The sequence below is a fragment of the Phocoena phocoena genome, chromosome X (assembly GCF_963924675.1).
Source record: "Phocoena phocoena chromosome X, mPhoPho1.1, whole genome shotgun sequence".
Taxonomy (NCBI): domain Eukaryota; kingdom Metazoa; phylum Chordata; class Mammalia; order Artiodactyla; family Phocoenidae; genus Phocoena; species Phocoena phocoena.
The window spans coordinates 100,264,341-100,291,977 of NC_089240.1; the positions used below are offsets into that span (position 1 = coordinate 100,264,341).

The 27,637-nt window shown below is 41.3% G+C and overlaps 1 protein-coding gene across 1 annotated transcript in view; it reads right to left on the reverse strand.

Moving 5' to 3' along the window:
* Window positions 1-3,419: 3,419 nt before the first annotated feature.
* The window catches only part of KIAA1210 (KIAA1210 ortholog), a 33,249-nt gene continuing 9,031 nt past the window's right edge, over window positions 3,420-27,637 (reverse strand). The window contains exons 3-11 of the mRNA XM_065900252.1: window positions 23,796-23,922; window positions 23,393-23,518; window positions 19,934-20,089; window positions 12,809-12,872; window positions 12,454-12,618; window positions 7,947-10,568; window positions 6,621-6,784; window positions 5,064-5,166; window positions 3,420-3,616 (exon numbers count right to left, since the gene is read on the reverse strand). Coding sequence (XP_065756324.1) covers window positions 3,420-3,616; window positions 5,064-5,166; window positions 6,621-6,784; window positions 7,947-10,568; window positions 12,454-12,618; window positions 12,809-12,872; window positions 19,934-20,089; window positions 23,393-23,518; window positions 23,796-23,922 — 3,724 coding nt within the window. The remainder of the gene's footprint in view (window positions 3,617-5,063; window positions 5,167-6,620; window positions 6,785-7,946; window positions 10,569-12,453; window positions 12,619-12,808; window positions 12,873-19,933; window positions 20,090-23,392; window positions 23,519-23,795; window positions 23,923-27,637) is intronic.

Genomic DNA, 27,637 nt, shown 5'->3' on the forward strand with positions numbered 1-27,637 from the left:
CAGTCTGCATGGAACTACTCTGGGTCAAATGTTTTTGAAGAAGTTGAAGAAACACTTAGTATAACCTGACGTGGAATCTGCTAAGATGTGTTACAACAGACGGTGTTAAAAAGTACGTGTGGGGCTTCCCTGGTGGCGCAGTGGTTGAGAGTCCGCCTGCCGATGCAGGGGACACGGGTTCGTGCCCCGGTCCGGGAGGATCCCACATGCCACGGAGCGGCTGGGCCCGTGAGCCATGGCCGCTGAGCCTGCGCGTCCGGAGCCTGTGCTCCACAACGGGAGAGGCCACAACAGTGAGAGGCCCGTGTACCGCAAAAAAAAAAAAACCCAAAAAACCTAGCATTATCAAAAAGGCAAAGATATAGTATGAGGAAAAATAGATGTTTTACAGAGAAAACGCAAAACCAGCATGATTGTACAATATCACATTACACCATCATCAGGAAAACCAAGCACCAAGGGTTTAAATTAGCTCTGGCACCTCACAGCCTCTCTGAATTTGTTTTTTGCATGAGGCAGCAACCTACTTGGGATTTAAAGGCACAGTTATGTCTAGGTCTGCATTTCTGTTTAAGCAAAGTAGCCCCAAGGTGACAGAGGCAGACACGGTGAAAGGTATACTAAGACACTTCTGGGTTTCCTGAGAAAATGAGCTAGGTACTGTCCAGGCATCCAAAGGAAGCTCTCCATTAGTGTTTAGTGTGTTTGGGGTTGGAATAGAGGGGAAGGACTTGGGGGGGAGTGGTTCACTGGGGAGGTGGGGGCTGTCCAGCCTAGTGACTGTTGAGGTGTGTGTGCCTCTAGGAATGAGGGCAGGGAAAGGCTGCTTCAATCACTTCAGGCTTCCCGTTAGCAGAAAGTCAGTTGTTCTGTGGCTTTGAGGGTGCAGTCCTGTCTTAGGTTAAAATCTTCTGAAACAGAGACTGCTGAGGGAAACGGACAAGAAACTGGGCTACTCGGAGGTTTCCACCTTAAGGCTGGAGCCAGGGCATAAGACAGCTCTCTAGTGGCCTCAGACTTCCTTGTGGAAGGCTTCCCATCTGCCCCATTGAAAGCACAGCTTTTGGAATCTGCAGAATTTTGAATTTCAACAGGATCTTAAGTGCTTTAAAAATAGGATACGTATGAAGTGCAGTACACTTCTGAGCAACTAGAGAGGGTCACAGTGGCACTGGGGCAGAAGGTCAAACACTGATGGGCTAACGATCCAGAGAAGTATGATAACCCCCAAGGAATGTTATGCCCCATAAGAAGGTGCTCACTGCTGCCCGACTTGTGACACGTTGACATGGGGCACGTGGAAAGAGAGCTCTGTATAAGTTGCAGGTGTTGGGAGCCCTCAGGGATACAAAGAAGGTGTTTCAAAGGGCAGTGGGCTGATTGGGGGAGTGGCTGTGCAACATTTTTCTTGGAGACCCAGAATTTTCACTTCTACCACCTCTTCTTAGGGGGCTTTGCAAAGTTTGGAGCAGTAACCAAAGAACTGAAGCATTTAACTAGGCTCATAAAGCCTAAAAGCCAGTCGTTGCACCAAATCATCTGGATATTTCCATTAGAATGAATTTATTTGATCAAAGGAAATGACCACCTCTTAGTTGCTACAACAAAATGTTTTAGCTTTCTCCCTTCTAAAGCACATTGTTCAAAGTTAAAGTTTTCTCAGTTTGACAGCAGTGCAAACATAGTTTTTTTTTTACATCTTTATTGGAGTATAATTGCTTTACAATGATGTGTTAGTTTCTGCTTTATAGCAAAGTGAATCAGTTATACATATACATATGTTCCCATATCTCTTCCCTCTTGCGTCTCCCTCCCTCCCACCCTCCCTATCCCACCCCGCTAGGTGGTCACAAAGCACCGAGCTGATCTCCCTGTGCTATGCGGCTGCTTCCCACGAGCTATCTACCTTACGTTTGGCAGTGTATATATGTCCATGCCTCTCTCGCTTTGTCACAGCTTACCCTTCCCCCTCCCCATATCCTCAAGTCCATTCTCTAGTAGGTCTGTGTCTTTATTCCTGTCTTACCCCTAGGTTCTTCATGACATTTTTTTTTCTTAACTTCCATACATATGTGTTAGTATACGGTATATGTCTTTCTCTTTCTGACTTACTTCACTCTGTATGACAGACTCTAGGTCTATCCACCTCATTACAAATAGCTCAATTTTGTTTCTTTTTATGGTTCAGTAATATTCCATTGTATATACGTGCCACATCTTCTTTATCCATTCATCCGATGATGGACACTTAGGTTGTTTCCATCTCCGGGCTATTGTAAATAGAGCTGCAATGAACATTTTGGTACATGACTCTTTTGGAATTATGGCTTTCTCAGGGTATATGCCCAGTAGTGGGATTGCTGGGTCATATGGCAGTTCTATTTTTACTTTTTTAAGGAACCTCCATACTGTTCTCCATAGTGGCGGTATCAATTTACATTCCCACCAACAGTGCAAGAGGGTTCCCTTTTCTCCACACCCTCTCCAGCATTTATTGTTTCTAGATTTTTTGATGATGGCCATTCTGACTGGTGTGAGATGATATCTCATTGTAGTTTTGATTTGCATTTCTCTAATGATTAATGATGTTGAGCATTCTTTCACGTGTTTGTTGGCAGTCTGTATATCTTCTTTGGAGAAATGTCTATTTAGGTCTTCTGCCCATTTTTGGATGGGGTTGTTTTTTTTTGTTATTGAGCTGCATGAGCTGCTTATAAATTTTGGAGATTAATCCTTCGTCAGTTGCTTCATTTGCAAATATTTTCTCCCATTCTGAGGGTTGTCTTTTGGTCTTGTTTATGGTTTCCTTCGCTGTGCAAAAGCTTTGAAGTTTCATTAGGTCCCATTTGTTTCTTTTTGTTTTTATTTCCATTTCTCTAGGAGGTGGGTCGAAAAGGATCTTGCTGTGATTTATGTCATAGAGTGTTCTGCCTACGTTTTCCTCTAAGAGTTTGATAGTTTCTGGCCTTACATTTAGGTCTTTAATCCATTTTGAGCTTATTTTTGTGTATGGTGTTAGGGAGTGATCTAATCTCATACTTTAACATGTGCCTGTCCAGTTTTCCCAGCACCACTTATTGAAGAGGCTGTCCTTTCTCCACTGTACATTCCTGCCTCCTTTATCAAAGATAAGGTGACCATATGTGCGTGGGTTTATCTCTGGGCTCTCTATCCTGTTCCATTGATCTATCTTTCTGTTTTACATAGTTTTTATAGAGGAAAAGCTGGGTTTTCAGATGCTGGCAGTGACTGAAGGTTAGGCATTCATGGCATCTGTTTCATTCAAATAATTATTAGCTTTAATTCCCCTTTTAAGGCTCTTATGCGTAATAAAAATGGTTACAGTAAATAATTCACTACGTGACATTAATACAGCTATTGGCAATTATCATTTAAAATGCTGATACTCCACCCAGGAGCTATTTATTGCATGGTTTTTCTACACGGCTCCATGCTTTGGCTTTCTTCTTGGCCAGGGAGAACCAGACTGGCTCATCTGGCTCAGCCGGCTCAGCCGGCTCAGCCGGCTGTTGTAGCATGGCTGGGAGAGTTGAAGACCTTCTGGTTTCTTTTTCCGTAGAAGGTACTTGAAATATCTTCTCATCTTCGAATCCTACTGGAACCATAGCAAATAACACACAAGCAGTTAAGAAGCCCCAGAGATACTGAAGTATGTTTATGGGATGCAGTAAAAATTTTCCTTCTTTCAGGTTTCCTCTGGCTTCTAAAAGTCAGTGCATGGGCAATGCCATAGGGTGGTATGTGAAAAGGGTAACATCAATATGGCTAGAGCCACAGGGGCCTGACATGGGAAGGCCTGAGAGAAAATGCCTACAGCTATAAATGCCAATCTCTGGGTGGTTATTATTGGATTGTCTTACACCTTTGAATTGAGATCAGAGAGGAAACATGTTGTATGGTATCTGTTCAGTTTTTAAAATTTCATATTAGGTGGTATTGTTTTTGTTTTGCCAATCCACTATGCTGTATGAAATGATTGTCGATGACTCAGTAGATACACCCAGTAAAAGTCTATATGCTAAATAACATTATATCAACTACTCCTACCTAGCAGCCTACTTCACTATTCCCCAGTTCTACTCCTTCCCTCATCCTGCTTTACGGTTGATTGACTTAGTGGCTTAGACTCGACCAGTGGTTCTCAACCCTGGCCACACATTAGAACTCCCTAGGGCTCTTTTTAAAAATACAAATGCACATGCTATTTCCTGAACTAATTGAATTAGAATCTCTAGCAATGGATCCAGGGCCATCTGTAATTTTTAAAAAGTACATCAGGTGATCCTAATGCACAGTGAGAGTTGGATTACTGTACCCATGAGACTATTCACAGCTATAAGCAGGTCAAGTGCTGCTGTATCATGGCCAGATGGTGGGTTCCTAACTCCTAGTTTAATTTCTTCATGAGGCGGACTGAGGCAGAGAACAAAGATGACTCAATATAAATCTGTCCTCCCCTCCCCCTGCTCCTTCTGAAAAAAAAATCCCCCTGGCACATGACTCTACTGATGAGACCCCACTCTATTCTATCACAGCACAGTGTTTGTTTCAGCTTTCAACATTTCCCCACCTCTCATACCTCTGCTCAGAATACAGAGGGGCTGAAACAAGCCTTTTAAATAGTTAAAGAACAATTCAATACCATTGGGCATTTATAGTGGATTACTTTCCACAGTTTCCCTGGGAATGTAGAAGGTGAGAAAATACCGTTTTGCTATGGACTAGAAAGTGGCTTGGTTCTTTCCTCTTGAATACCAGCCACAGGAAAGTTCTAGTGAGTGATCACAATTTTGTTCCGATACAGCTTCCTCCATGGGGTAAAAGACTGGAAGACCCTCTGAAAATTATACATTGGACTGACTTATAGTAGTCATAATAATTGGATTTTCCTAAAACAAGCTAATATCTGTATCTAATGGAAGAACCATGAGAGAATCATAAGCTGACTTGGGGGAAGAGACATGTATTGTCTGAAATTGCAAAAGTTTCACAACTTCTGCCAGGGCTATTTTGGGAGTGGGGGGCTGGGGTGTGTTTTTTACCTGCTTTGGTAGACTTCGGTGGCTTCGGTGCCATCTTCTCCTGTCTGTTGACATCAGAAGTGAAAACCCTCCTCGGTTGGTTTTCATCTGCAAGGCCAGTTCTCTTTAATACAAAAATGAAAACAGAAAGCTTGTAAGTCCTGACATGAAAACAGCAAATTACTTATTCAGATCACAAGGTGCAAGTCCTGTCCTGGGTATTATAAGTTCAACATTAATCAAAAGGAAAGAGAGAGATAAGGAAAGAAACAGCACAGAGAGCACCTTGGTTCAGAATTTAGGTTCACAAAATCTAAGCTGGCTCAACTTTATCACCTTTCTGAGCCGGGAGAAAAGGCTGTCTAATCATACAAACAGTGTAAACAGGTTAACAAGAGAATTATGTAACTCGACGACAACGTTTTCTCTAGGACTTTACCAGCACTTAACAGAAAGCTAACAGAAATGCGGTGGTCACAAACAAATCTTATCAGTTAACTGACTTGAGTTCCGTAGATTTCTATGGAACAAAACCTATTTACATCTGATGTGCGCTCTTTGCATTACAAAGTGATATAACAATAGGTCTTTTCAAAATTGTACAGTTTAAGCTTTTCAAATTAACCTCTCCACAACTGGTCTAAATTAATTAGTTCATATACCCTAGTGTGTTTCCCTCTGACAAAGCTTTAACCAAGGTGGACTTTGCCCCCTGTATGACCCTGCTCCCTTAAAATTACTAATAATGAAATGAAAAGATCTTTAAAGCAAAGAGTTAAACAGATTTTCACATGATCCCACAACAAATTCAGTAAGCACCTAAAAAAGTATAGGAACTTAGACATCTCGATATGTAAATTTCATTGAGTTTTCTTGAGTCAGTTTTATGTAGTTTTGACAAGAGGGGTTCTCATTCTAAAACTTCCAAAGACATTGAAAATGGGACATTGGAAGCAAGACATCATCCCAGCATGCCTGATCCACATGTGGTGCCATTAGCCTAGTTCATCACATAACTCCTCTTTTAACCTATAGGGAGATGCCAGACCAAACCAAATCAATATATGGAAACCCAAACACCAAACACTACCTTTATTTACATGAAGTTAAATCATTATGTACTGATATGGAAAGGTGCCCAGAAATAAAATAAGTGAAAAATAATATGTATAGTTTAATTCCATTTATATTTTCTTAAATACATATACATATTTATAGGCCTAAAATACCTGTAAGAATAGTTACTCAACTCTCACCCCAGTGGTGACCTTTGGGGATTTTTAATAACTACTTATTTCTCAACCAATTTCATGGAATCCTGCTCTAGAATATTTAGGACAGGATTTGATTTACAGAATCTTCTCGTATTCATTACTTTTCACAAATGCTTTAAGAACATAAAATGGAGCACATTTCTATGAGTACAAAGCAAGTCTTTTCCCCCAAAGAGTTCCCTTCCCTTGCCTAATACATCCAAAGAGCTGGGGAGCTGCACGTCTGGGAAAGTTCCCAATGTAAGCTTAATCAGTTGGCTCCAGCACCCTTTTGGAGTGTTTTGTGGGCTGTTCCAGGTCCTACCCCATATCTAGGTTCCTTAGTCTCAGCCTTGGCTCCAGCTCTATTCTTGGTTTCTGGCTCTTTCACAGGAATGTTGGCCTGGAGACTCCCCTGCCTCTGGTCTATCATGGTTATCCAAGCTGGCTCTGAGGTGGCATGATCTGACTGTCGACCAGGAGCTTTTCCTGAGAAAGGAATGAAAGAAGTTAGAACTGAAGTGAGGCAGGGGCTTCCCTGGTGGCGCAGTGGTTGAGAATCCGCCTGCCAATGCAGGGGACACGGGTTTGAGCCCTGGTCTGGGAGGATCCCACATGCCGCGGAGCAACTAAGCCCATGCGCCACAACTGCTGAGCCTGTGCTCCAGAGCTCGCGAGCCACAACTACTGAAGCCCACGTGCCACAACTACTGAAGTCTGTGCTCTAGAGCCCGCGAACCACAGCTACTGAAGCCCATGCGCCTAGAGCCTGTGCTCCGCAACAAGAGAAGCCACCGCAGTGATAAGCCCGCGCATCGCAACGAGGACCCCCCAACGCAGCCAAAAATAAATAAATTAAATAAATAAATTTATTTTTAAAATAAATAAATAAAGTGAGGCAGGCAGGGTCTTGAGACTGGCTGGGACCTACCCACAATAATGTCCCAAATGGGGATCCTTGTTAACTGCCAAATGAAAATAAAAAGATAACATATAGAGAAGGGCCCCCTTCTTTTGTGCCCTCCCCACAACTTGGCAAGGCAGGAGTTCCTTGAGTAGATAAGAAGCTGTACTTCAAAGTTTGCAAACCATCCTCTTACTGGTCCCTTTGCCTCCCTTGTCCATCCCTCTTCCTATCCCCATTTCAGGGTAGGACAATGGTTGCCAGGTGGGCTGGGAAAATTCCTAGGAGGCCAGACGCTTAGGTCACTGATGTCATTTCTCTAACTCCAAGGAAAATCTTATTGCATTTGTTACTTCATGGTCTCTAATGCAAGTGTGTGGTTAAATGGATACGGTTATAGGCACGTACAAGACTGTGTGATGATGATTCTGAAGGTACAAAGGCTTTGAGAGCCATAAATGCTCAAAAAATCACCTAGCTCTGGATTCTTAGACATTTCAGGTGAGTTAAGAAGCTGTGGAAGCACAAACATTTACAATAAATTAAGATTTCAAGCTGAGGGTCTGAACATAGTGCTCTATTAACAAGCCGGCTTTTAAAATCTACATGGTGCTGAGGAGACCATCCACGTAACGGTATTTTGAGAAAAGCATAAACTCCCATCTACATGTAAGGTGCACGGGGAAAGGGGGATGGGGAGATGGTTATGTGTCCACTACAGAATGTGGACAAATGTCCAGAGGGGACCCCTCTGGGAAACAGAAGGAAGCTTGGTAAAATCTCTTTTCTCACACTTATACTTCTGTGAGGAAGAGGTTTTTCTCGGTTGGACTCCAAAAATGTTTTCAACAACAGCCCGATTGGTGGATAAATTTGAACGTCTGTTACCTTGATCACCACTCTCAAGAACTTCCTCCTTAGAGTAGGTGCCCCAAGAAGTGGATGTTTGCCAGACAGGAGCATCGGTGAACTTCACAGTTTTGGTAGCAGGAATCGGGACGTTCTTAATGAGGTCTTCAGAGCCTTGGCTGTGTTTCTTGGTTTTGTTTGCAGAAGCTGGGTCTCTCGGTAGGGACCAGCAGCTAGGATCGCTCTCCAACATGCTTCCCTCGGCAGCAGCTCTCATGGGACTTGAAAAAACCTGTTGCTGGTGTTCAGGGGCTGCAGGAGCCTGAAAAGGGTGTCTGGGAGGCAGGTGCTCCTCCGAGCCTCTCCACTCCACAGCTGCACTCACCGGGCCTGTTGAGAAAGTCTGTGGCTGAAATTCGGCCTCATCTTCGGCTTGGACAGGGTGTCTGCAAGGCGGCTGCTCTTTAGAACTACTGCACTTTACAGGAGTGCTCTCTGAACATGAGAAGACTTCCTGCAGGCCTTCAGGCCTCCCCAAGCACGGTAAAGGGCTTTTCGCAGGCAGCTGCTTCAAAAACATGCCTCCCTCAATATCGGTCCCCTCGTAACCTGAGAAAACTTGGTGCTCGACTTCAGGCCTCGACAAGGATTTGGAAGGTTGATTTGAAGACAGAGGATCCACATGGATTCCCTCCTCGGTAGAAGGGATCTCTGAAAAGATATGCTGTACCATAAACTTCATGAACAACTGGAAAAGACGATTGGGAAGCACCGATTCCTTAGATATGCCTTCTTCAACTGCCATGCTCTCTAGACGTGAGGACATTTCCTCAACTTTAAACTTGTTAGCCCACTGGGCAGGATATTCGGGAGGCAGTGACCTCCCAGGAACGCCCACCTCAACAGCAGCACCCTCATAACTCGACATTTGCTGGAGTTTAGGTCTCACAGTGGCCCGGGAATGTTTGGAAGGCAGCAGCTTGGTAGAAGCATCCCCTTCGATGTCGACACTCTCTGGACCTGCAGAGATTGGTTGTTTCACTACTGGTGTCCTCCGGGCCTGAGAAGTCACTCTGGGAGGCCGCGGCTCCATGGAAACGCCCCACTCCGCAGCAGCGCTCTCTGGACCTGCAGAGGCTTGTTGCTCGGATGTAGGGCCCACCCAGGACTGGAAAGGGTGCCTGGGAGGCATCTGCTGCACAGAAGCACCCCACACTCCAGGTACGTTCTTTGAAGCCCAGGAGACTTCTTTTTGGTCTTTGGGCCTCCCCGAAGTCTGGGAAGCGCATCTGGGAGCCAGCTGCTCCTCGGAACCGGTCATTTGCACAGCAAAACCGGATTCTGCAAAGACTTCTTGGCCATCTTTGGACTTCCTCAAAGGCTGGAGAGAGTGCCTGGGAGCCCGCTGCTGCCCAAAGCCACTCCCCTCTTTGGAAGCACTCTCGTAACACGGAAAGACGCCTTCCGCTTCTGGCTTCCCCGAGGCACGGGAAGAATATCTAGGAGCCCACCGCCTAGGAGTCTGCTGCTGCTCAGGACCGCTCACTTCCGCAGCTGAACTTTCTGATTCTGGGCAGACTTCTTGTTCATCTTTGTGCTTCTTGGAGGGCTGGAAAAGATATCCAAGAGCCAGCTGCTGCTCAGAACCACTGTCAGACTCTGAAGTACCCTCTGAGGCAATGGCTTCAGCTTTCAGCTCCCCCGAGGACGGGGAAAGGCTTCTGGGAGGCAGCCTCTCTGCAGAAATACCTCCCTCTACCAAAGCTCTCAGCAAGCTATCTGAAGTGCTTGCGGTAAAGGCCTGGAGAACGTTTCCAGGAGACTTTTCTTTGTAGGTATCTTGAGCTGACTTCATTTTAAATTGGACACTTTTCAAATCAAAGCTAGACGCTTCTTCCTCTTCTGACTGGCTATCAGAAGGATCCATAAACACCTGACCCCCCAGTGCCAATGAGAAAATATCTCGGGTTGTAGAAGGGCTTCCCACCACGGGTAAAAGAGTGGCTCCGGCTTCTGTCTTCTCGGCTCCAGAAGCCCCATCTTCACGGGATGGTGACAGACCACTAACCATGGACTCTTCCATGTCTTCAGGTATGGGCTGTGATGCTGGTGCTTTTCTGCGTTCAAAATCTATACCGGCATTTCTCCTTCTCATGTCATCTTTATCTGAAAGCAGCTCCTGAGGAGTAACGCTTTCTGTTCGTGCCGTCGGGGGCTGCCCCATGACTTGCTTCTCCAAGAGCAGGTTCCAGGAACGGAAATCCCTGGCAGTCTTACTGGCAGGTGGGAACCAAGCTCCATTACCTAGGCCAAGTGCTCGACTGGACGCTTTAAAGCTTCTTCCTTTGGATTCATGCTCACTTGTTTCCGAAGTACTTGAGCCTCTCCTTCCACACTGTCTTCTGTATGCCGCTGGAAATGGGTAGCCCTGGCTCTCAGCGGCATCTCTGTTTGCAGCCTGATCTCTTGTCTTCTGTTCATAAATCCCAGTTTTGTTTCTCTGTTTCCAGCCTGAGGCACCTGTACCAAATAGAAGTAAGGAAAAGGAAAGATGTGTACTTTTGATTCTGTAAGATAAGAATACTCTTCCCTGGCCCAATGGGTACCTATTTGCTATTGAATTCCCTAGCATGGAGAAGTAGCTATTCAGAACACAGAGAACAACTTGGTCACTATTAGCCTTCTGTGGTGGGAAATTTTTTAATCAAAGTGGAATCCGGTTTTATGAACTGATTCCAAGGTTGGCACATCACCATTCTATCAATACTCTGTTCCACCATTAGATGTGAGACACAGCAAAAGGCAATTTTTGAACTTGTAACAACGATTACCTTTTAGGAAACTGACTGGGGCAGGGTGAAGGGAAATTCTACTTCCTACTTAGTATTTCTATTTTCTACTTAATTTTTATATAATGTGCAGGTATTGCTTTATTTTTTAGAAAGGTGTCAACAGGGGTTATCTGGAAGGTAGGATTATGGCCCCCCATTTCTTCTTTCAACTCTCTTTATTAAAATAATCTGATGTAATATACATGCAAAGCCATTCTTGGAAAGCCTTAACAACTGCATCGGTCCACAGGCTTCAGGTCGAGCACAAGGCAGCAGTTCTACAGACTGCTCCTCTCCTCTCTAGTACTTTTACTAAGGAACTTATTTTAATCCCCAGGTGGGAGGGCCCTCGGGGGCCTCCCCTCCCTCATCATCCACTGGTCCCTAGCTCCATCTAGTGGTTTCACATCCAGCATACAGTGTAGAGCATGGGGTGCTGTACTCCAAACCACTCCCATGACATGGAAAACCAAAGTATCTGCCCTCATGGACACTGAATAAGTATTATCCTCTGTGTGTAAAAGTGACAGCTATTAAAAAGAAATATGAGGACTTCCCTGGTGGCGCAGTTGTTGAGAGTCCGCTTGCCGATGCAGGGGACGCGGGTTTGTGCCCCAGTCCGGGAAGATAGAACGTGCCGCGGAGCTGCTGGGCCCGTGAGCCATGGCCGCTGAACCTGGGCGTCCGGAGCCTGTGCTCTGCAACGGGAGAGGCCACAACAGTGAGAGGCCAGCATACTGCAAAAATAAATAAATAAATAAAGTAAATATGAAAAGAGGATAAAAAGAAAGTAAATTACTCATTTAATTTCTTGTTTTGTTGCTGTTATGCAGAAGAGTTTTGTGGTTTTGTTACTTTTCATGGGAAAACGTATTTAGGGATATCCTGCCTTTGAACCCACATGTGAAATCCTTTGTGGAAAAAATATGAAAGAGCTGTTTGACTTAATTTGTGGAACAGGAATTTTGGTTTATCAAGTATTGCTTGAAATTAGATTGCCATCAGCTGGAGCTAACATACACACACACACACACACACACACACACACACACACACAGATTTTCACTCCAGTGGTATTCGTTGTTTGGGGATTTGATGGGTGTTGGCTGCCAAGGACATCTGTCTGCAGCTTCCCAAGCCCTCTTTGCCCATGGATATGGGAACTGGTCTCACTGGTAACACAAGACCTTTTCTCTCTACTGGAAGAGAAAAGCAACTTTAAAAAAACAGGGTCTTTTTCACCAGTTATGTTATTATTGTCTGGTTCTGTTGCTGAGGGGGAATGCTGAAGGGGAAATCACTGGCTGCCCTCAGATATCTGGGCTCACTGAGGAACTCAGCACGTACATTAGACATAGAATTAAACACACTTACAAACAAACATAAAACACCTCTCTGGTTGGAAATTCATTTAGGTACAATAGGAATCCAGGTATGGCCCTTTACCTAAATCTCACACAAGTGGCAACTGTATTAATTGGGCAGTTTAGATGGATGAACTTGGACCACATTCGTATGCATCTTAAACTGAAAGCTCTCTGAGGACCACAACAGCAGGCCTGGGTTCCTGTCACATAGCACCATGCCATTAAGCTTGAGGACATGTTTCTGGGTGAGGGTGAAGATGTGCCAACCTGTACTGTCTTTTTTCGGCTTCTTTTGGTCAGCTTCCTTCCATTCGGTTGTGCTTTTCTCTTCTTCAGAAGCCAGTGGAAGGCGTGGCTTCGCCTGCTTTGGTTTTGCCTAAAAGAGGGAAAGAAAGAGCTTGAATCAAACTTAAGTGCTCTGAACCCACCCTGAATGGTTGCTGAAGAAAAAAGCATCAGGAAAAAAGTCCTTACTATCCAAATGGCTCTGTGGGAAGCATAATAATACAATTCACAATGGAAATTATTTCCAATGGCGTCCATAACCTGGTGATCATTTTACCTATTAGAAGTGGTTCACCTAGATTTGAGGTTTCTGATCTCTGAGTGATATGCTGCAGGGAACTCTAGAAAACACCCCAGAAACCACTGGCCCACACTGCAAGGCCATAAATCTTAAAATGGGGTTGCTGGACCTGACAACAATCATACTCTTGGCAACACTGGAATTCTTAAATTTGCTTCACCAGACCTGGGAGCCACATTCAAGTCCTGTTTGGCTTCTTTTCAGGGGATTTAGTGAAAGCATGAATTATATCTTTCTAGCTCAAAAGAAGAAAAAGGATTGGGGTTTGGTTAGGAAGGAAGAGAGAAAAAGATGAAGGGCTCGGCCCTCACACTGAAGGGGCTGAAATTGGTTTAGTATAATCAAGGTTTTCAGATAATGACAGCGTAGCTTTGGAAATGTCAGAGTTGCACTGCACTGAACAGTGTCTGTAATTAGCTTTGTGTAAGCCTCTGTGATATACATCTAAAGGCAAACATACAACTCTTTATGCTCCTACTCGAAGTGCCTGTGTAAACAGACACAGCTCAAAATTATTTACTTTTGAGTGAATGAGGTCAGATAGACCTGGATTCAGATCTTTGCTCCATCATTTACTCTCTGTGTGAACTTGGGCAAATTATTTTCTAAATCTCTGTCCGCATCTATAAATTAAGGATAAGGGGAAAACTCCCGTGGGACTTGCAGACCTAAGAGATTCCAAAGCAGGGAGCCAGTGGCAGCAGCCTCTGTGTCATAAATGTTCCTGGACTCTTTTGTATTCATCCATGTGTCAGGGAGAGAGTCACGAGGAAGAAGTAGATGTCCGGGCCTTGTTAGAGAGCGCTACCCAGGCCTTTCCTCGATTAGGCAGAAGGAAGAAAGTCAGAAAGAAGAGTCACACTAAGTTTCCCTTAGCCAACATTCCCTGTCTTCCAGGGAAGACACCAAACCAAGGAGATTCTCTCAGGGCCACCAGAACGCCCTCCTAGGCTGGCCACCCTACCAACTGTTCTTTCAACTTATACTTTGTCTTCCTTTTAAAGCTAAACTGTAATGTTTAAGCTAGGGGCAACATGATGGGGTGAAAAGGGTACTGGGCTGGAAGTCAAAAGACTGGGTTCTAGTCTTAGCTCTGCCACTACCAGAGTGTTTGACCCTGGGCATCTATTTGTGCTTTACTGTCCTTACCTGTACAATGCTTTTAACTATGAAATCTTTTCATCTTTTCCAGCTCTGATTTACAGCCCTTTACTTATAGTCCAGAGTTACTGAGACTAAAGATTCACCAAAGTGAATCTTCCAGCTAACTGACACATCCTTTAAAATACCAACATCTTTTAATTCTTAGCTTTTAGTAAACGTCTTTTCCAAAGGCATTACTTCCCTATCTTCCTAAATAGGGATCAGGGAATATAGTCCAACTTTTCTTGATGATTTGGATGAATAATGAACATGACCTATTACACTGGATACAGTGTGGCCCTGCTACTGTTGCTGCCACCTGCCCCCCTTGTAGTCACCCTAGTGAATTAATAAACGAGGGAGGATGGCAGAAATAGCTGAGAAACTCTCATGCCTAGGGATGGTAAGGGTTTAACTGCACCACCAAAGATTAGACTTTCTGCCTGCAAGCCCAAGATTTAACCTGTAACAACCTGACTCAATTCTTCAATTTACTAATAGAGAGTTTATGACATTAAAGCAGGACAAATGTTTAGATTGATGTTAGGAAATATTGACTATAAATAATTTAACTCTATTCATTAACCTATAAAATACATAGTTAGCTTACTCAAATTAATAGAAAGAGAAAACTACATGTCTTAAAATGTTAATTTTCTTAATTGTAATCCCCAAGGTAACCACTAAGAAAGTAATTTAAAAATATATAGAGAAGGGAATGAAAACAGTACACTGAAAAAAATTAATTAAATCCAAAATAAGGTAGTAATGGAAGAACTGAGGTACAAAAAAGATGTAAGATATATAGGGAAAAAAGAGCAAAACAGAAGAAGTCCTTCCTTATCAGTAATTGCTATGAATGTAAATGAATTAAACTCTCCAATTAAAAGGCAGAAATTGGCAAGATGAATTTTAAAAACACGATCCATTTATATGCTATCTACAAGAGACTCGCTTTAGATCCAAAGACACAAATAAGTTGAAAGTGAAAGGATGATTAAAGGGCTTCCAAGCAAATGGTAGCCAAGAGAGAGGTCAGGTGGCTACACTAACATCAAACAAAACAGACTTCAGGTCAAAATTGTTATAGGAGACAAAGATGGACATTATACGTTGATAAAAGGGTCAATCCATCAGGAAGATAGAACAATCATAAATGTATACACACCAAACAACTGACCCACTCCTAAATACATGAAGCAGAAATTGACAGAATTGAAGGGAGAAATGGACAGCTATACAGTAATAGAGACTTCAGCATCCCACTTTCAATAATGAATAAATAGTTAGACAGAAGAGCAATAAGGAAATAGAGGACTTGAAACAATACTATAAACCAAGTAAGCCTAACAGATATATACAGAACATTCCATTCAATGAGAGCATAATACATATTCTTCTGAAATACACATGGAACATTCTCCTGTATAGACCATATGCTAGGCCACAAAATAAATCTTAATGAGTGTTAAAAGATTGAAATCATGCAAAGTCTCTTCTCTGACCACAACAGAACAAAACTAGAAATCAATAACAGAAGGAAGACTGGAAAATTCACAAATAGGTGGAAATTAAACAACACACCCTTAAGCAACAAATGGGTCAAGGAAGAAATCAAAAGGAAAGTTAGAAAATACTTTGACATGAATTAATACTAAAACACAACATAACAAAACTTATGTGATACAGCAAAAGCAGTCCTTAGAAATTTATAGCTGTATATGCTTGTTAAAAAAGAAGAAAGTTCTCAAATCAATAACCTAACTCTCCACCTTAAGGAACTAGAAAGATAAAACTAAACCCAAAGCTAGCAAAAGGAAGGAAATAACAAAGATTAAAGCAGAGGTAATGAAATAGGGAACAGAAAAACAATACGGAAAATCAATGAAACCAAAAGTTGGTTCCTTGAAAAGTAAAACAAAACTGACAAATCTTTAGCTAGATTGATTAAGAAAAAAAGAGACAAGATACAAATTACTAAAATAAGAATGAAAGGGAACAATTACTACTGACCTTATAGAAATAAAAAAGATTATAAGACAGTACTGTGAATAACTGTATAGATAGCCTAGATGAAATGGATAAATTCCTAGACACATCCAAATTACCAGAATTGAATCAAAAAGAAATAGAAAATCTGAATATGCCTATAACAAGTGAAGAGATTGAATCAGTAGTCAAAACCTCCCAACAAAGAGAAACCCAGGACCAGATGGCTTTACTGGTGAATTCTACCAAACTTTTAAAGGATAATGCCAATCCTTCACAAATATTTCAAAAAAAATATGAGGGAACACTTCCTGATTCTATGAGGCAAACATTACCATGATTCCAAAGCCAGATAAAGGCATCACAAGAAAAGAATGCTATAAACCTACATCCCTCATGAATACATGTGCAAAATACTAGCAAACCAAATCCAACAGCATATTAAGGGCAAGTATACTTTATGAGCAACTGGGATTTATCCCAGAATTGCAAGGAGGTTCAACATATGAAAATAATTATGTAATATATTATGAAAATCAAATGTAATATACCATATTAATAGAAAGAAAGAAAAAAAATATCATCACAATTGATGTAAAAAAAGCATTTTACAAAATCCAATACCCTTTATGCTAAAAGCACCTAACAAACTAGGGATAAAAAGCATATATGAAAAACCCATAGCTAACACCATACTTAATGGTGAAAGGCTTAATGGTGAAAGCTTTTCCCCTAAGATGAGGAACAAGACAAAGATGTCTGCTTTTGCCACTTTTATTCAGCAGTCTACTGGAAGTTCTAACCAGAGCAATTAGGCAAGGAAAAGAAAGAAAATGCCTACAAATTGGAAAGGAAGTAAAACTATCCCTCTTTACAAATGACATAACCTTATGTACAGAAAATTCTGTATATAGATACAGTCATTACACTTATAATGAATGATCAGATGTGGAATTTCAAAGAGAAATGGAAACTATTTTTTAAAGGAGCCAAATAGAAATTCCCAGAACATATGAAAATTACAATGTCTGGGGAAAAAATTCCCAGATAGATTTTGCATACTCACAAAAGCAGAAGAAAATACCAAATAAATTTGTATAGAGAAGTCAATATAAATGACATACTACAAAGAAAAGAAATTTAAAGATTAACAAATTAAAAAAAAGAAAATTCTGAAAAATCCCCTTAAATCTGTTAGAGCTAATAAATGAATCAATCATAGTTGAAAGATACAAAATCAACACACAAAATCTAGTTGTATCTCTATACACTCAGAATGAACAACCCAAAAAAGGTAATTAAGAAAACACTTCCATTTACAATAGCATCAAAAAGAATGAACTAATTGGAAATAAATTTAACCAAGGGGTTCAAGACTTGCACACTGTAAACTACAAAATATTGCTGAAAGAAATTAAAGAACTAAAAAATTGAAAAGACATCTCATGTTCATGGATTGGAAAACCTAATGTTAAGATGGTGATACTCCCGAAAGTGATCTACAAATTCAGTGCCATCCTTATCAAAATCCCAATGTGTCTTTTTGAAGATATGGAAAAACTGATTGCAAAATTCATACAGAATTTCAAGGGATCTTGAATAGCCTAAACGATCTTGAAAAGGAAGAATAGAATTGGAGGACTCACACTTCTTGATTTCAAACCTTACTACAAAGCTACAGTAATCAGGACAGTGTAGTACTGGCATAAGCGTAGACATATAGATCAATGGAATAGAATTGAGAGTCCAGAAATAAGCCCATTCATCTACAGTTAAGTGATTTGCAGAAGGGTGACAAGACCATTCAATGGAGAAAAGAATAGTCTTTTCAACAAATGGTGCTGCGACAACTGGATAGCCACATGCAAAAGAATGAAGTCAGACCCTTATCTCACACAATATGTAAAAATAAACTCAAACTGGATCAAAGGTCTAAATATAAGAGCTAAAACTCTTAGAAGAAAACATAGGGGTAAATCTTCATGATCTTAGATTTGGCAATGGTTTCTTAAATATGACACCAAAAGCACAAGTACCAAAAGAAAAAAATCAATAAATTGGACTTCAACAAAAATTTAAAAATTTTATCCAATTTTGTTCTCTTGATAAAGTTAAAAAACAACTCACAGAATGGGAGAATTTTTTTGCAAATCGTATATCTGATAAAGGTGTAGTATCCAGAATATATAGAAAACCTTTTACAGCTCAACAACAACAACAAAAAAACCCAATTTAAAAATGGGCAAAGAACTTGAATAGACATTTCTCCTAAGAAGATAATACAAATGGCCAATAAGCATATGAAATGATGCTTCACGTCATTAGTCACTAGGGAAATGCAAATCAAAACCGCAGTGAGATACTTCACACCCACTAGGAACATTGTATGTAAAAAAAGGAAAATAACAAGTGTTAGCCAGGATGTAGAGATATTGGAACCCTCATATATAGTTGGTGGGAATGTAAAGTGGTGTGGCTGCTGGGGGAAACAATTTGGTGGGTCCTCAAAAAGTTAAGTATAGAATTACCATATGACCCAGCAGTTCCACTTCTAGGTATATACCTAAATGAATTAAAAACAGGTGTTCAAACAAAGACTTGTGTATGAATGTTCACGGCAGCAATAGCCAGTGGTGGATAGGACCCAAATGTTCATCAATGGATGAACAGCTGAACTAAACATGGGACATCCATACAATGGAGTATTATTCAGCCATAAAAACGACTGAAGTACTGATCTGTGCTACGACGTGGACCTCAAAAACATTATGCTAAGTGAAAGAAGCCAGACACAGAAGGCCATATATTGTGTGATTACATTTACATGAAGTCTCCAGAGTGGGCAGATCCAGAGACAGAAAGCAGATTGGTAGTTACCAGGGGCTGAGAGGGAGGAGGAGTGATGAGTGATTAGTGGGCCTGGGGCTTCCTTATGCAGGAACCAAAGCTATTCTGGAACTGGAGAGCGGTGATGGTTGCACGACACTGTGAATGTACTTAATGCCACTGAGTTGTACACTTCAACATGATGAATCTTATGTGTATTTTACCATGATAAAAAAATGTTATCTAATTCAATCCTTCCACCAGTTCAGACTGTTCCAATTTGTCTGACTTAGTGCTATTGTCGTAGCCTAAATTCATAAATCAGTGAGCACCCTAATTTGGCTTTGAGAGTTTGACGGCCATCTGTCCTGAGCAGAGCCTATGACAGAAGCAAGCATGTCAGCTCCATGACAACAAGGAATGTTAAAGCCTGTGCTTTAACTTTGGTCCTAACCAAATTGTTTTTTTGTTGCCACGTCTAACTGAAGGCTGCTTCTCTCCATAGAATCTTTTAACATCAAAACAGAGGAGTTTTGCGCTGACTGGACAATTATCTTCATCATAAATTACCTTTCTGTATACTTTTTAGTCCCCAAGGTTAATTGTTCTAAACTCTACTTCACTCTAAAAGCCCTCTCAAGCTCAAAAACAACGAATCAAATTAACCACACAGTAGTATGAGAAAGGAAGTGTTGATATGAGCAAAATCTGCTGATTTTCCAATTGTTGATGGGTATTTTTTGGTTGGCAAAGCTAGACATATGAAATACACATACCTGCCCTCTCGTGTCAAATGGCTTTTCATACGAATATGTGTCTGTCAAACAATACTACACGCCCTAACCTTTGAGATTTGGGCATTGGAATCTGTAGAGGCTTTACTTCCATAAAAATCTCTATTGTTTTCTTCGTGAAATAACTGAAAACATCCACAAACTTTTTTTTCAGAAATACTGTCTTCCATTGCTTATAAGTTACAGTGCTGATTATTTGGTTTGTAGAATTGGACGGAAAATGTAAACCACCAGGCAAACCGAAAGCAAGAATGGCAGCTCCTTCCCCAGACATCCCCCTAGTATTGAGCTACAGCAGGAATAAAAGCGTCCCCCACAACATGCGACTTAGGATGGAGCTAACACTTGCCTTCTTCAATGTCAAGATCGTGTGTGATGAACCCTTCTTCCGTGGGCTCTTCAGTGACTCATCATCAACAGAGATTTCTTCAAAATCCTTAGAGACTGTGTCAGATTGAATAAGAGGTGAGCTGATGCTGGGTTGGTGTGGGCGCCATGGTGGGATCTGTCAAGGAGGAGGATAGAAGGAAGAAGTTAAAACTTGTGTGCCTTCCTCCAAATTACTTGTTGCTTAATGATTGAAGGGCTAAGAACCCAAAGTGAAAACAAGCAAAGGAAAGAATCTCCTACCTCCTTGTCTTCCCTTCCAGTACGTACTCAAACCAAAGACGAATAGCCTTGGTTCACTCTCTGGGTTGCTGCACCCTTTTGCCAATCCCCAAAGACAGAAACTTCAAATTGCTTGTTTGATCCAAACCAGAATCCTGGTGTTACCTCCTACTGATGCCAACTATAAATCTTGTTTGAGTCTGATCTTTGTTTTGACCTTGGCCCTGTCTTTGGAAGTCCAGATCTTGTGAAGGTGAGTCTTTGAGTTATGATCTGGGCTTTCTATCATTCTATCAGTCCAGGAATTGTCTGGATCAAATCTTGACCGTGTTGGTTGCTTGTCTTAAGCCTGTCAAGATTGATTTTCTGGGATTTTTAGAAAAGCTACAGAACGAGTCCTGGTTAGAACTGGTTTTTACTAGTTTTCTGAAGTGGATAAAGTTGATCGTTTGGGTTTACCTTGAGCTTCAGCAGACTGATTTAGTTGATTCCAGCTTGAAGTTCATGGTACACTTGAATTTGAGGCACCGGTCCCTGCCACGGTCCTCTTGATGTGGATCAGAACACCTGATTTTATCTTTAACAAGTACTGGCTAAGCATGTGCAGTGTACCATACCCATTCTAGGCAGTGAGTCTACAGCAATAAACAAAACAAAACCCTTGTTGTCATGGAGCTGACGTGCTTGAACATGGGCTCTGCTCCTGCTCAGGACAGACGGCAGTCAAACCCTCAAAGCCAAAGAAAAGGGGCCACAATGAGTTTCTGCCTGTGGGGTACTCCCAGCCAATGTCTAAGGTGCCCTCTTATTACTACCAGGTCCCACTGGGGGCTCTTGAGGAGAGACCTTGGGGATTAACCATCCCCAAGCCCAACTGCGATAATAATCACTATACTAATGGCAGCTGACTTTTACTGAAGGCTTTACTCTGCTTTAATCTTTATTATTTCCTTCCCCTTGCTAGATTTGGGTTTAGCTTGCTTTACCCTTTCTAGTTCCTTAATCTGGAGAGTTAGGTTATTGATTTGAGATTTTTCTCCCTGCTAGGCAGGGAGTGCTCTCCATAGATGTATTTCATTCAAACCTTACGGTTCTTTGAAAGCGTTTGCTCTTGTGGTCTCCATATTACCGATGGGGGAAACCAGGTCTGAGAAATTACATGACCGCCCCTAACTCTCACAGTGGCAGAGCAAGCGTCTGAAAAGGTCTGCTTGTCTTTAAGCCTACGTTCTTAACCAATCCGCACTCCTGTCTCCTAACTACGAGGGCCAGGAAGGGGATGTCCCATACTCAAGTTCAGGAAGTTTAAAGGCAACAGCCAGAAGAGGCGGTGTGCCTGCTTCCTTAAGAAGGGCTGCAGAGGGAGAGTCGGGTCTGCGAGCAATAAGAAAAGCTGCTTTGTGCTCTCAGTTTCTTAAATGACTGAATTCAGTTTGATTCAACAATAAGAAGATGCTAATAATCTGCTATTACCTCTTCTTGTCAATTTGTCCTCAAATAAAAAGAACATGAAACATCTTGAAGAGTAATCTAGGCACCCACATTCCTAACACTTCAGATAGGACATCAGGTGAAAATCTGCCAGTAGCATATGCTCGTCAGAGATGAACCCATGTATGTCTAAGTACACACAGCTGGGGCGGTGAAACTCCGAATGGCTCACGAAATCACTTATGGTTCCTTTGGCCGTTCACTCCCCTCCTACTTAGATAACTGTGGTAATTCTAGAGCTAATACATGTCAATGGGCGCTGACACCCCCTCTCGGGGGGTGGGGGATGCATGCATTTATCAGATCAAAACAAAAAATTGGCTCGGTCTTGGTATTTCTAACAAAACCGTATGCCTGGATTTCCTCTCCCGCAATCTCCCACTTGCTCTGAATGTCACTTAATCCATTAAGAATCCTGCTCCTTCAAGGGACCCAACCGTTGGCCAAGTCCGTATTTACCCCAGCTTCTATGCAACACTGCATGTCAGGACCCTTGACTTAATGCTATCAACCACCCCGTCATTTAGGAATGTCACCTTGGCACTTAAGGGAAGTTTCCCACGCAAGCATCAATCTGGTTGTTGATGACTCAGCTTCTGTTAACACCCTACTCCACCTTCAGCTCTGTTTCCCAGGGGAGGGACTAAGGGAGCAAACCAAAAGAATGAGGTGTGGGCCCAAACCAGACATTTAAGAAAACTTGTTTTTGGCCTACTGTGGTTTTCCCTGCCCCCTTCATTGTGGGAAGAAATGCCCCTAGAATCTTTTTCTTATCTTTTTTTATTTTAATGGACTATCTCTTCTATAAGAGTCTCTTTGTTTCTGGGACTGAGAGGAGGGAGAGAGGGAGGAGTCCAGGAAACAATGTTCCCCTTTCTGAATGTAAGAAATAACCCCGTGACATTTGCTCGTGTGTACCTGGATTTTTGCCGATTTTTGCCACTGGATGCCAAGGGAGTATAGCTGTGGAGACAAGTGAAAGCTGGTGTTGATGTTTAAAACTGAAGACTGGAAAGTTCATGGAAGTGACTTTTCCTGCTGTAGTGCGAGAGGCCAACAGTCTGCTGACCTAGGGGCTGCTTTACAACCATAAGATCAGCGCTACTGGTGACCATCTCAGTGTTTGCTTCTCCACCCTTCATGGCTAATGTACCCAGCAGAACTTCCACACACAGTATGAAAACCAGAACGAGAGATAGGGGGTCTTAAGCAGACATGTCAGAAATAAGCCCCAGTTACCTCTTGCCAAATGCAAAATAATCAGCTCTCTAGTGGAGAAGAGTCTGACTGAGCAATGGGTAGGGGTAACTGAAGGTAAGAGACTGTTCTACGTTTGTGTTGCATTTTACAGAGACGAAAGATGTACCCTCCTTCCTGTGGAGGCAGGGCCAGAGAAGCTCAACATCTTAGAGACTGGTGTAAGGGAAAGACTATGGGTTTGGAGGTCAACACATCTGGGTCAGAGTTCCAGGTCTACCACTAACTATATGGGTCAGCTTGAGCAATTCCCTTAATCTCTCTGAATCATTATTCAATCCTCACGAGCAACCCTTTGAGGTAGATATTAATATTATACCCAATGTAGATGAGGAAAGGAAGGCTTAGAGAGGTTAAGCAATCAGCCCAAAGTCTCAGAGCCAATAAGTAGCAGAGCAAGGATTCAAGTGTAGGTCTATCTGTCTGACTTTGAACAATTCTCTTCTATTACCTCAGTGATCCTGGTGCCTGCAACCCCGACTCCACTTCTGGGCACAGATTGCGGCATAGCTCCAAACACAGCTCCATGCACACTACCAGTCGAAGCTCTAGGCAGAGTTCTAAAAATATGAGATCTCTGTGGAAGAAAGAAAAAACATGGGGGTTGGGATGTCTGCACATTGACAGTGGAATGTCACTGTCATAATACTGGTGATACCTGCCAACACTGTGTGTCGGGCACTAGGTAAGCACATCATGTATTTATTTGTTCTCTCATCAATGTTTACAACAGTGGGGTAGAATCAGCTGAGAAGCAGGTCCAAATTCCTCCCTCCTTGTTTTTTGACAGGAGGGGAGTCGGGAATGGAAGATGAGTAGTCCAATTAGGCACTGATGCTCGAGTTCACTGTTACCTGAAGCAGTCTGCCTCTCTGGATCTCTGGAGAGGGGCATATTCTGCTTCCTGATCTTTCAGACTCAGACTTCAACATGAAGATGCTGTCGTGGGACAGGGCTTTGTTCCCCATGCTGCTCTTGGCCCTGGACAGGAAGGAAAAAGTCTTATGAAAGCAGCCAAGGGAACCAAAGGAACCAAAGACACATGTATCGATATGTCTATAACATGGCCTACCATAGACACCTCAGAAGCATATGTGCTGACACAGAAAGTTGTCCGTGAGATATAGAGTGAACAAAATAAAGAATAGTAGGGTCCTATTTAATACATATACATATATTACATACATATGTAGTTTGTGTTCATAGAGAAAAGTCTGGAAGGATATCCACCATATTGTTAGTGGTGGTTCCCTCTGAGGAATGGCACTAGGAACAGGAGGGGTATTTTCATTTTATACTCTATGTACTTCTGCATAATTTTGATTTTTTTAAATGATCAACATGTATCTTTTTTATATAATAGCTTTACTTTTACTGAGATATAGTTTACCTACCATACAATTCACCATTGAAAGTATACAGTTCAGTAGTGGCAACATTGAGGAAGGGGAGGGAAGACCCTGAATCTTGCTATTATTAAGATGAGAGTTATAAAAGATCTTTCACACCCAATTTGTCTCTAGTGTTTTTGTTTTGATGAAAAATATCACATATGTGGGCTTCCCTGGTGGCGCAGTTGTTGAGAGTCCGCCTGCCGATGCAGGGGACACGGGTTCGTGCCCCGGTCCGGGAAGATCCCACATGCCGTGGAGTGGCTGGGCCCGTGAGCCATGGCCGCTGAGCCTGCACATCTAGAGCCTGTGCTCTGCAATGGGAGAGGCCTGAACAGTGAGAGGCCGGCGTACCGCAAAAAAAAAAAAATATATATATATATATATATATATATATATATATATATATGTGTCACATATGTGCCCAGATGCTGGATACTTTCATTCACCAGGTCTTTTCCTCTTTCACACAAGCGTTCTGCAATATATTTGTCCTATTTTCAAAGTCATCTTATGCACCCACCCTACCCACCTCCAGCTTGCTAAACCCAGATGGAAACACCTTCTGATTGGGAATGGAACCAGGTTGATAAGAATTACGTTAGGACAAATCAGGGGAAAGTTAGAAGCAAATGAAAGGCTAAAGGCACAAGACACTCCTTTGGGGATGTGGGAATATATTTCACCTTTTAAATTTTTCAACCAAAGACATCACAAGAAAAGAAAACTACAAACCAATATATCTTATGAATATAGATGCAAAATTCATCAATAAAATACTAGCCATCTGAATCCAGCAACATATAAAAAGAATTATACACTATGACCAAGTAGGACTTGCAAGGAATGCAAGGTTACTTTAATATATGAAGACCAATTAATGTAATATACAATATCAATAGAATAAAAAGAAGAAACCACGTACATGTTCACTTCAATAGATGCAGAAAAAGCATCTCTAGAATCCAACATTTTTTCATGAACAATACACTCAACCTTGACAGAGAACATCCGTGAGAAACACACAGCTAATATCATAATGATGAAAGACTGGATGCTTTCTCCCTCAGATCAAGAACAAGACAAGGATGTCTGCTCTCACCACTTCTAGTCTGCATTGTACTGGGTTCTAGCCAGGGAAATTAGGTAAGAAAATGAAATAAAAGGCATCCGTACTGGACAGGGAGAAGTGAAATTATCTCTAATCACGGATGACATAATCTTGTGTATAAAACTCCTAAGGAACCCATTAAAAACTACTAGAACTAATCAATGAGTTCAGCAAGGTTGCAGAATACAAGACCAATATACAAAAATTGATTATATACTTGCAATGAACAATCCAAAAGTGAAATTTAGAAAACACTTCCACTTACAATACCACCAAAAAGAATAAAATATGGATGGACCTAGAGATTATTATGCTAAGTGAAATAAATCAGACAGAGAAAGACAAATACCGTATGATCTCACTTATACGTGGAATCTATAAAACAAAACAAGACAAAACAGAAACAGACTTATAGAAACAGAGAGCAAACTAGTGGTTGCCAGAGAGGAAGGGAGGTGGGGGGCTGGGCTAAATAGGTGAAGGGGATTAAGAGATACAAACTCCCAGGTATAAAATAAATGTCACGGGGATGTACTATACAACATAAGGAATATAGTCAATAATACTGTAATAATTTTGTGTGGTGACAGATGGCTACTAAACTTCTCATGGTGATCCTTTCATAATGTATTTGATCGACTCAGTATGTTGCACAGCTGAAACTAACATAATATTGTGTGTCAACTATACTTCAATTTAAAATTTTTTATAAAAAAGAATAAAATGGGAATAAATTTAACAAAAGCTGTGTAAAACTTATACTCTGAAAACTATAAAACACTGATGAAAGAAATTAAAGAAGACCTAAATAAATGGAAAGACAACCTATGTTCACAAATTGGAAGACAATCTTGTCAAGAGGGCAATACTCCACAAATTGATCTACAGATTTAATGCAATCTCTTTAGAAATTTCAGCTGCCTTAAATTTTTTTTTGCAGTAATGGACAAGCTGATCTTAAAATTCAAAGCGAAGTGTTAGGGACCACAAATAGCCAAAACAATCTTGAAAACGGTGCATAAAGTTGGAGGACTCACACTTGCCAATTCTAAACTTACTACAAAGCAACAGTAATCAACACAGTGTAGTACTGGCATGATAGACATACAGATCAATGAAATAGAAGGGAGATTCCAGAAATGAACCCATTAATCTATGGTTAACTGATTTGCAAGAAGGCTGCCAAGACCATTCAATTGGGAAAGAATAGTTTTTTTAATAAATGGTGCTGGGACAACTGGATAGCTGCATGCAAGAGAATGAAGTTAGACCCTTATTTCATACCATATATAAAAATTAACTCCAAATGGGTCAAAGACTGAAATATAAAAGCCAGAACTCTTAGAAGAAATCATAGGGGTATATCTTCATAACCTGGATTTGGCAATGGATTCTTAGACATGACACCAAAAACTTAAGCAACAAAAGGAAAAAAAACAGATAAATAGATTTCATCAAAATTACAACCTTTTGTACTTCAAAAGACAACCCACATAATGGGAGAAAAACTGTATACCTGATAAGGGACTTGTATCTAGAATATACAAGAAACTCTTACAATTCAATAATAAAAATAAAAAAGAATGAAATTTTGCCATTTGCAGCAACATGAATGGACTTGGAGGACATTATGCTAAGTGAAATAAGTCAGACAGAAAAAGACAAGTACTGTATGATAGCACTTATATGTGGAATCTAGAAACTACAACAAACTAGTGAATAAAACAAAAAAGAAGGAGACTCACAGATATAGAGAACAAGCTAGTGGTTACCAGTGGGAAGAGGGAAGGTGGAAGGGCAATATAGGGGTAAGGGGGGAAAAGGATTACTATGGGATTATATGAAATCATGTGTGTGAAACTTTTGAAAATTGTAAAGCACAATAGAACTTAAAGAATCTTTCATTCAAAAAATAAAAATACAGATAACCTAATTAAAAATGGACAAAGGATCTCAATAAACATTCTTCCAAAGAAGGCATACAAATAGCTAACAAACCCATGAAAAGATGCTCAACATCATTAGTCAGCAGGGAAATACAAATTCCAACTATAATGAAATGCCACGTCATACCCACTAGAATGGCTAGAAACAAAACTGAGATAACAAGTATTGGCAAGGTTGTAGAGAAATTGGAAACCCCATACACTGCTGGTGGGAATGTAAAAGAATTCAGGCACTTTGGAAAACAGTC